This window comes from Sander vitreus, chromosome 19, assembly GCF_031162955.1.
Source record: "Sander vitreus isolate 19-12246 chromosome 19, sanVit1, whole genome shotgun sequence".
Taxonomy (NCBI): Eukaryota; Metazoa; Chordata; class Actinopteri; order Perciformes; family Percidae; genus Sander; species Sander vitreus.
Genome location: NC_135873.1, coordinates 7,565,713 through 7,576,938, shown reverse-complemented (window position 1 = coordinate 7,576,938; position 11,226 = coordinate 7,565,713). Strand labels below are relative to the sequence as shown.

The following is an 11,226-nucleotide window of genomic DNA, read 5'->3' as shown; positions in this document are numbered from 1 at the left end:
AGAGTACAAGATAGAAGGAAAGGAATAAGCGACAATTGTGTGTCAGTGATTTGATTTGTATGATGAAGGAAATCCCAAATAATCAACTAATTATCTGTGGACACTCATAAGAGTGATTGCACTGATGAGTTAAAGAGGAGTGTTTTGTGACCGGAGATATAGAATGCATTGTGTCTCAGAACAGGATCTGATTGTCTTAAAGAAGGATGATCTGAGGTCTCTGGGCTTGAGGACCCTAGTGGAGTTGAGAGTGACAAATTAATTTAAGACTCTGTTCCTCTCACACTCTATAATAAGCCACACGGTCATAGGGGCATCACCAGACTTCTCAATAGAGAATATACATTGTGTTGGCAAAGCACATGATATCTATATGACTTGTTTTTCAGTCTTTAAGCATTGTGGCGATAATAGGACTTTTGTCAATTGCTCGAACTCATGTTGAACTGGACCCTGAAGTTTTTTATGACTCAGAGATGACCGTAATGAAAATTAAGGGCAGAAAGTCCACTTTACGATCCCCCACAATGCTCCTCTGTGCTTCTCAAGAAAGGGGGGGTTTTGATGCAGCATCTGAGCATGTGATTTCATCAAAGTATAAACTATGTTTTTTCTGTTAAATTAAAAAAAGACACAAGACAAAACTCATATTGCTATTAAAATGTACACTAATTGATATGCTATGTATCAATTAACCATCCACAGGTCCTAAAGAACGGCGCACTGAAGAATTGCTACTACTACACTACATATTTGCTATAACTCACCTCACAGACAAGTAATGGTACTTTGTCAAGTGTAAGCTTTGTCTTTAAGCAGCCTAAAATTGGTGTGATTTTCCTGTACAAACTGTTTAGTTAATCAAATATGGGCTACTCAAACAACCAGAGAATTTGGAGTATATTTTTTAGCTTATACTGTGCAGGGTTTGGCTGCCAGTAAGGTTAAAGTGTTTATTTGTGGCTGGTTCATCTGGCCTGTCAGAGTAGAACTGGGAGAGGGAGAAATATGGGTGATTCTTAGGCTTCCCCTTTGCTGAAAATACAGGTTACAGTTGAAAAAAATACAAGGATGACAAAAGTAGGTCCCTTGCTTATAGAGTAAACGCAGCTGACAATGAAGAGGCTATTTTAGGGCTGAGTATAATAAATAATAATAAGAGGCAATGTCATACTGTACCTACTACAAACACACACAGTAGTGCAATTATATGCAGGTGGAATGTGTTAGCAATAGTCAAGCCCTTATTGTCATACAGACTGGAAGCAGCCCCAATAGCCAACAGACATGAGCTCACTGTCATTACAATGAGAGGCGTGTCCAAGCCCATCACCGCTATGGACCTGATGTTGCCGTGGAGACAGGACACACACACACACACACACACACACACACACACACACACACACACACACACACACACACACACACACACACACACACACAGCTTAGAGTGACACCACTGGGAAATTAAAATGGTAGCCCAAAGCAACAGGCTTTTATTGGCCAATCCCAGCTTGATCCTTGAATGTGTTTGCCTTGCAAGTTTGTGTGTGAGCGACGTGTGTGCGTATTTAGGGCAGGGCACTGTACAGGTGCACTGCACATGCATCGCCTAATTATATTGACAATGTCAGCCAGTGTTGGAAAAATATCCACCACGCTTGTCTGGTATTCGGCATCAAGCGCAGAAGAGCAATTACTGGCCTATCAAATCATTTTACAGCTATATTGTGTTGGTGTGTGTGTGTGCGTGTGTGTGAGGCTGTCAGCACTGTCAGAGTTTTCTGACTCGGGAAAACAAAAACAAAAAACATGAATTACTTGTTTCACAGCATGCTCTGCAACTTAACTTATAGCTATATCAGTACGTCAGGACTGGGCTAATTGTAGCCAATTAGAAGAAAATTGTTCACATCAGTCATTGTCTTCTCTGAAATCAAAGGCAGTAAATACAATGCTTTCATGCCTAAAGCAGAAACATGATCGCAACATCTTGTTGCAACCTCTAACCACAGTGAAAAGCCTGAGGCGATGCAGTGGAGGCAAAAAGTGAACCGATTTATTACATTAAAATGTTTCATACAAACGATGCATACATACTAGTTTCATATTGCTTCAGACATAAGTTTCTTTTCTGTTTGAATTCCAGTTAAACAACTCTGTAACAAAATGTAAGTACAACATTTATGAAAATATAAATCTCTAAACAGGTAAGTCAGTCCTGACAATACAAAGAATACAATAGAAACATTCATTATACCAGTATGTCAACTATGAGTTGCAAACATGTAAGTTATTAAAAGTCATTCAAGTTACTTAACATACAATAATACCGTTTACTGGCTTCCATATGGACACATTCAAATATACTCTTAAACTGGCATTCCAATATATTTTATAAGAGGACTCTTTTCAAACTTTTTAGCAAAGATAGCACATTGTCTCTATCATAAACATAATTACAGTAGAACACTGAAACCATTTGGTAACAATATAATTACAGTACAAGCTTAAAGGAACACGCCGACTTATTGGCACTTTAGCTTATACCATAGCACCATACAAACCCTTCTCATCTCCGTGCGTGTTGTAACTCTGTCCGACGGTTCCACCGGTAGCTTAGCCTAGCACGGATCCTGAAGGTAATCGGTTCCAACTAGCCTACTGCTCCGAATAAGTGACAAAATAACGCCAACATGTTCCTAGTTACATGTTGTGATTTGTATAGTCACAGCGTGTACAAATAACAAGGTCACATGAGACACAGCCATCTTCTAACCGTATACAAACTGGGAACTATATTCTCAGAAAGGCGAAGAAGTGCTACTTCTGCTACTTGGGCGGAGTGATATGCTTTGCAGCACCTGAGAAGCCCCGAGCAGATCAGCAATGCTTCGCCTTTCTGAGAATATAGTTCCCAGTTTATGTACGGTTAGAAGATGGCTGTGTCTCATGGATGTGACCTTGTTATTTGTACACGCTGTGACTATACAAATCACAACATGTAACTAGGAACATGTTGGCGTTATTTTGTCACTTATTCGGAGCAGTAGGCTAGTTGGAACCGATTACCTTCAGGATCCGTGCTAGGCTAAGCTACCGGTGGAACCGTCAGACAGAGTTACAACACGCACGGAGATGAGAAGGGTATGTATGGACTTATCTAACTCTGGGGGATACGGTGAATAAGCTAAAGTCCCAATAAGTCGGTATGTTCCTTTAAAAAAAATTAGACAGTCAACAAAATTAAACACAAACTATAATCGGGACTTTGGCAATTACATAATATAATTGTTTTTTTTTCAATTTAGAAAGAGTTGTAGGGAGATAAAGTATTTTAACGCTTGATGCTGCTACCTGGTTTGAAATGATCCAAGGGCCGTTCTCTCAACAGTTCAAAACTAGTAAACATACAATAAGATGTAATAGCCCTTAAAAAGTATATGTCAAAGTGTAAGTGTGGTATTTTCAGTCATGCCTGGCAGATGATTGGTTTCATCAGAGCTCAAAATTGCGTTTTGGGTTATTATAGACATGCTTAACGAAAGCGATCACGGTACCTGCAAGGTACAACCTCATAGATGAACTCATCATCTATTCTTTTAGATTGTCAGCAAACCAGATCTTTTATTTCAGCCTGTCATGATGTTACCAGGGTCACATTTCTGTGGGCTGTGAATGTGTCAAAAAAAAAATCTATTTGTGGAAAGAACTTCAGAATATTTAAATAATATTTGTGCAGAACAAATATCAACAGTGAGGAAATTTAAAGACTCAGAAAAAAGAACAGCTTTTGTTCGATCATAGAGTATAAATTTGAAGCACAAAGTACAAGTAAATGTAAAAAAAATAAATAATTTAAAGTGTAAATTTTGGTCATGTTTTTGGCTATGAAAGCAAAAGATGTAACTTAAATGTGTGTTCATCTGTAACATTTCTGCTTTGAATCTGTACTCGGATGTTCACAAAAACAGTTTTTCTTCTGTGTAACCTCACAGTTGATACATTTTTTATATTCCTATTATTATACATCTGTTTATAATTTGTTATATTATTATTATACATTTTGACAGTCTTATTTTTGTAAGCTCAAAATCTTATTGGCCTTTATTTGATCCCATATATCTCCAAATGTTCCTGTCTCTGCTGTCAGGTGTTAAGATAGCGGCATCTTACTGTTGTAGTGATACCAGGCATATAAACAGAGACTGTAGCATTTCAAGTGAGTTAGCTGTAGCCTGCAAGTACCTGGATAGTCTAGTGTATTTTTGTAGGCAAATTCAATACCTATTTTAAGACAACTCTAGATCACTTTAAATGATTTACACAATGTTTCATATGAATACATTTAAATAATTTCACAAACCACTCATAAAGTGCTTCCACCTACTGTCTAAACCTCTAAATATATTCACATGGCCAAGTTGTTTCAGTGAAACATTGGGCTTACCACTCCTTCCTTTTCTATCTGAACAACTGAACAAACTCCACTAAATCTATAGTAAGTACACTGGTTAAGGCGTGAATGTGTATGGTGCTATGCTACACTATGCTCAATAGTGGTGTTTCCCTTAAAACAAACAGCACACAAACTGATGGAACTGCAGGTAAATTCACACCAAATTGACGTAAACTGTTCCAAGACATTTCTACAACTATCATTACAAAGAGCAATGCCATCGGTCTCTCGTGTTGTTGACTGGATTTCAGTACACTAATCGTGTAGATTTAACATCAATGCAAGTATTATGTATGTGTGTATACTGTGTTTACAAATTCCCTGCATTTTCATAAATCTTGTTATCTGCACATAAAGAACATTTTAAATTCCAGGCACTCACTTTGATTGCATTAAGCACAACATAACATTTTTAAGGAGTTGCACAAATTGCAGCAGCCAGAAAGGGATATGTACATATGTTCATAATTCTTCCTTTTTGTACAGTACCGACTGATGTTGATACAAACATAAATCTACTCTTAAACATTATGGCTTAATGTGCACAATGTAAATAATGATAGTGTCAAATGAAAGTGGCCTAAGATCACTGGAATGGCTTTGAAAATGTTTGACCAAGACAATTGAATAATACCTTTGTTCTTCAAATGCAAAAGGACACATAATGGCGAACTAATACCTCACAGAATATACCTTTCTTTTTTTTCAAAAACTTAGAATTTTTCTAACAGTCTTTGTGTGAAAAACAAAGAGAAACTGTATTATAAGTTGGAAGTAAGTAATACATAAGTTGAGTCGGCCCATTAACTACCCAGAGGGCTGACATCTGCAGCTGAATCACGTGGCTGTAAACAAGTATCAACTGCAACCCCAGAGATTCTAAACCTTTTAACCTATCTTCACCTGCTTGTCCTAACTCCACCTGCTTCTTTGATCTCCACCTATCACTGCAGAAGTTCAGTCTTTTTTGTAGGCGTGGTCGACTCACCTTCCCCAGAGTCAGACACGTTGATAGGGCTGTCCCTGGAGAAGACCTCGGTTGACTCTCTCCAAACGCAGTCAGCAACAGTCTTAAAGGAATGGTTGCCACATTTTGGCCGTACCTTCTGCGAGGCATTGTTGACAATCTGTCGGCTGTTGGAGGTGGCTATCTTTATCTTGAGAGCTGCATCCACACGATCCACTACTGTGTATGTGCCAATACTGCCGTCCTCGAAGCCAATGATGATGTTAAGTGCTCGCTGGGAGAGAGACAGGGAGGTGGGCGTCTTGTATAGAGAGCATGTGCCGATGCTCTTACCATCAGCTAAGCGCATCACGATCAAATTGGACACAACACCAGCATCATCGTCTTCATCACAGTTCCGGAAACAGATATACACTAGATAACGTCCGTCTCTTGATAATTTCTGACGCCAGATTATACCAGCAGCATGGACAAGCCTCAGCTTTCCGCTGTGAAGATCCAGGACATTAATATTCTCATCACCTTTGGAGACAATTCCTAGTTTCCCATTGGGTGAGATCTGGAAATCCTCTAGATTTTTGAGGAAATTGGTTGGCAGCTGGACTCGCCTGCAAACTGACTCATCTGCCACACTCCAGATGAAAATGGTCTCTGTGGATGTGATGAACACAACACAGTCAGGGCAGTCAGGAATGAGCTTGAAGTTGACGATGGTAATGCCATCATCACAGACAAACTTCTTGGATACACTGCCCGACCACAGGCTGACAGCGAGGAGCTTGTTTTTGGAGGTTCCCACAAGGAAAGTGTTTGCTGTGGTAACGAGTGCATTCTGGAGGGTGACTAAAATGTTGCAAACTTTGTGCCCAGTCCCTAGTCTCCAGACTCTAGAGGCATTCTGCTCGCAGAGGGACACTACAAACTGGTCATTGTGGGTGATTAACAGCTGTGATATTCTCTGTCCATTGATGCGGAAGATGTTTTCTCCTGTGTTGGTTTGCCAGATGTACTGACTGGACTTATCATCTGAAGTCACCATGAGATCCCCTGAGGAGGTTAGGACACAGTTCTCCACTATGCCCTCGTGCTTAAAGACGGTCTCAATAAAGCCAGTGCTGAAGTTCCACTTGTGGACAGCTTCTGAACCGTCCATGGTAAACACATAATCCTCTCTGCCAGTCAGCTGCAAGGTCTGGATCTTTTTGCCTGTTTTGTCGATATTGGACATGGCGGTGATGATATCAATGTCCCAAACAGACAGCACTCCACTGCTGGCAACAGAAAGGAGCAGGTTGTGGTGGGCTGATTTAATGAGTTTGACAATAGCCCCTGAGATCTCAATAAGGCTAGCCATGCATTGCCCACTGTCCCTCCTCCAGACAAAGATGGAAGAGGTGTTCTCCATGGAGGCCACAATGCTTTGTCCATTCTTAGAGAGAACAGCAGCCACAAAGCGTTCAGTGCGTTTGGCCTTGAACTTCTCTACCATTTTCCATACTTTTGTGTCCAGAACTTCGATACTTCTGGCCTTGCAAATGAGAATGGAGCGTTGGTCCTCAGATAACTCAATGCCCACCACTTCACTGTCATCCCCTCTACAATCGTAATCCTCCATCAGACGTGGGTTGGTGATCTCTTTGGTGTTCCATACTGACAAACTTCCTTCATTGTCAACCATCACCATTTGGTGAAGGGTGTCCAGAACTAGAATGGACTTTACAAATCCCCCAGAAAACTCAGAGGTCACAGTGGCCAACTTGTCCCCATTCCCCAGATGAAAGATGGATGCAGTGTTGAGGTACTGGCCACAGAAGGCATACATTCCATCCGGAGAGCACTGAACACAAGTCACCTCGTACCAGCAATGGAACTGGTAGAGAGGCCAACCGTAGAGTAGGTCAATAACGTTGACTTCTTTACTAGCCTCAAGCCAAGCCAAAGCATGATGGGTGGACAGAGTAAAACCATTGATGAAGGCCACCCCACCAGTGACACCACCATGCTTGGACCCCTTGATTTCAACCTCAGATAAAAGGCAGGACTTGTGATTATCATAGATGAGCAGCGTGTTTTTGGTTGTGGCCACGACCAGATACTTTTCATCAGTGGTTAGCCTGATTCCAAGCACAACGGATTTGGCTGTGTCGATCTGCCTTTGAAGTTGTCTGCTCTCTACATCCCAGGTGCTGACAGACCCATCTTCGAGGGCTACAAGGACTATGTTTGGTGCTAGAGTGGGCAAGATCTCCACAATCTGCATGTAGCTAGAGCACAGAGGAAGCCTCTCTGGACTGTATGTGACGTCCATAGAGGAGTGGAGAGGCACAATGGAGCAGTACTTCGGGCCATCTTTGTCACACTCAAGGAGGAGGTGTCTGAGCTTGGGGAGGGAGGTGACAACTGGCAAAAGCCTTTGCTGCAGCTCAGCCGACAGCGATGCTGGGCTATTCAGCACTTTTACCTTAATGCTACGGAGAGTGGTGGCCAGGAACTTTAGTTCTTTTTCTTGGGTGTAGCTGTAAGCTAGGTCAATGTCTGATAAAGCCTTTTCAAACTGGCCAATCTTGATCATTGTGTACAGCCAGCTGAAGTTCATGATGACACCAAACATGAGGTCATCAGTGCGCCCACTCCTGGTAAGGTGGTACACCAGCTCTGTCATCTTCCTATGGTTGACAAAGAAAATGTCAGGCTCCAAAAGATTGCACTGGAACACCCAAGGCTGCTCTGGAGTCTGTCTGTCATATGAGTACTTGTCAGAGGATGTTTTTTCATGGGACTGCTGCTGGTGGGGGTTTTTGTGATGAGATATATTCAGGGAAGTGAAATGGTTGTTATCATAAGTGAAGATCTTCTTCCTGCCTCCTGACCATGCCCCCAGGAAGTACTCAGCGAGTAGGCTGTGCATTTGATGGACGTCTTCCTCGTTGCTTAGATACAGCTTCTGGGCAATGAGATGCAGGTGTCTGTTTGCCCAAACCATCAAGGTGACGTTACGTACCTGGCGTTCCACCAGATAACCATCCAGCTCCTCTTTAAGCCTGGCAACCAAATCATAAGAGATCCTCAAGGGGTTTTTGAGGTATGTTGCCACAATGACATCACCAAGAACTATATTATCAAGGGACAGAATATCTTCCAGCTCGACCTCTGTTAGCCCAGCCTTGGCCATGGTGATATACCCTAATGCCCTGAAGACAAATCGTTGGCCCAACTTGTTCTCCACGGAGTAGAAAAGCTGTTCTATGCTTTCATGCACTGTTGAGCACAGGGACCTGTCATCCACATCTTTGTGAGACCTCCAATGAACTACTTCTCTGTAGATGAGGTTGACAAACATCGGCAATGTACACTTGGCAAGTGCTTCATTGACATAGATCTGTTGGCCTGAGGTGACCTTTCTTTTAACCCCCAGCAACTGCTGTTTCAATGTTTGGCTGCAGACCTTGCGGTCCCTCTGAATTAATTCCACATAATACCCCTCATCATGAATGAGCTGTCGAAGCTTCTGCAGGATGCCATGTTTATTGGGTAACGTTGAGACTACAATACGGACTGTCCGAGGCAGATGTATGGGGAGCCACCACAGCTTGCGTACTTCATCGGCATCTGAGAGCTGCTCCAGTGCATCCAGGACAATGACCAAGGGCCTGTGGAATGAAGATTCTCCTAGAAGGTTGATCAGGAGCTCCCTCATCTCCTGGATCTTGTTAGGCAAAAAGTGAATCAGGCAGCGGTAGTTTATTGCAATCTGTTCACAAATGCTCTGGAGGAGGGTGCGTAGGTCTGTGGAGAGCTGGCTGGAGCCAATAAAACGGACAATAACCACTGGGTCGGTTTCAGGGCCCATCTCTTTCTGCAGCCATGTGTAGGCCTGAAAAACAGCATTGAGAGATGATTGTTAGAAGATAGAGAATCATCTTTTTTTATATAAGTTTTTTTTGGATATTCCATATTTTAATAGCACATAGGCATAGGCAAACCAAATCTGCAAAATAAATATCTTAAGATAGAGAACATTTTTTATGTTTATTTGTATGCTGCTTGGTCTGGTCAAACTCTCAAAAAATCTCAGTAATGTTAATTTCTAATGCCCTTAAACATTCTCAACGTAATACATAGATTAAATCCACAAAGTGTTTTTTCATCATTAAAAACATTATATGAGCACTACTCAAAGTTTTGAGGCCTCATTGATATTATATTCCCACCATTCATGAATTTATTAAATGGCCCAGCAAATACCATAAAGATGGTATTTGACACTTTTAGGGCAATAGTGATGATTTCTACTCCACATTTAGCTGTGTGTGTGTGTGTGTGTGTGAGAGAGAGAGAGAGAGAGAGAGAGAGAGAGAGAGAGAGAGAGAGAGAGAGAGAGAGAGAGAGAGAGAGAGAGAGAGACACACACACAGACAGACAGATCTGTCAGTAGATTATTCACATTTTTATTTTAAATAATCTACAACTAAAATGTAACTCACATGTTACATTGAATACAGCTACAATGTACCTTCAGAACAGGAAGGCAAGATTATAGTGCTATAAAATGGCAGGATGTACAGGATGCATTTTCTCTCATCATAGCTTTTGGGAATTTGCATGCCAAACACCCACCATTACAATCAGACAAAGGAAACTCTACATAACTTTAATTAACCTGATTCTTACGTGCAGTAAATGCCAGCCATTATAATGGGCCCGAAATTCAGTAGAGTCTCTGAAGATTGGCAATATTTACTAACTGTGCCAAAGCAGCCATTGCATTGGTTGTTAGGAACCAATTACATACTGCTGTATATTTTGCTATAAGAGTCTATTTAACAGCTATTGTAATTTATCATCTGATATGTATTATTCTTATTCTGCAACTGTGAACGATTTGGCTGCTGACATGAAAATCTGTATTGCAACCTTACACACCTGTTATCTTTACACAGCCTACAAGGCTACGAGTTACTGTGGTGAACTGAGAAGATTAGAGCTCCAAAAAAAATGCCTCATTATTCCCTATAACATTATCCCTCTCCTTTATTACAGTCAGCTAATTCTTTTTAGAAATCTAATTTGGTAAGAAAGTTGTAAATACATACTCTTTTACACACAAACATTTGTGTGTTTTGTTTATACATTTAGAGCCCATTGCGACTGACAGGCAGATCACCGTGCAACCCAAAGCTCTGCCCTGAGTCCCACAAATGTTTGATGATATTTTGACCTGGATTCCTCTTGTCTCGGTGGACTGGTTTCAATTATAAATCAAATACCAGACAAAAATTCGGTGTGTTAACCTGTAAGTCCCTTTTATCTTCTTTACTAACCACAATGAGTGTCCTTGTTTGTAGTTAGTAAAGTAGATTAAAGTGATTTAAAGGTTATTACTATGCACAACAAATTAAAGTAATCTATTTTTGCAAGAAGAAAATTCTGCTGTACATATTACAACTGGCTTTTCTTTGTCATAGAGAAACTAGAAACAGAAAATGGACATTCTATATCCTGTACTATATCATGTTGAAGAAAATGATTGCTATGATGAAAAGATTAATAGGGATGAATTTGTCAATTTTTGCATTACACAACAAACAAACCACAACACGGTCCACTCAGAGGAGTACAGGACCTGTGTTTCTGAAAGATCTGGAGTGGTCTGAGCTAAAAAAATAAAGACATAAATGCTCCAGGTTTCAGATAAATCAAACCAAACAGGTTAGGCGTAAATTACACCCTGTGGACTTGAGCACAGAGTTGTGGCACAGTGGCCCCAGACCACTTCACCCTTTGAATTGTTTGGACA

The 11,226-nt window shown here is 40.9% G+C and overlaps 1 protein-coding gene across 1 annotated transcript in view; it reads right to left on the bottom strand.

Annotated features, from left to right (window-relative positions):
• Nucleotides 1-3,039: 3,039 nt before the first annotated feature.
• The window catches only part of nwd2 (NACHT and WD repeat domain containing 2), a 52,547-nt gene continuing 44,360 nt past the window's right edge, over nucleotides 3,040-11,226 (bottom strand). The window contains exon 8 of the mRNA XM_078276534.1: nucleotides 3,040-9,303. Within this exon, the coding sequence (XP_078132660.1) occupies nucleotides 5,407-9,303 (3,897 nt within the window). The 3' untranslated portion in view covers nucleotides 3,040-5,406. The remainder of the gene's footprint in view (nucleotides 9,304-11,226) is intronic.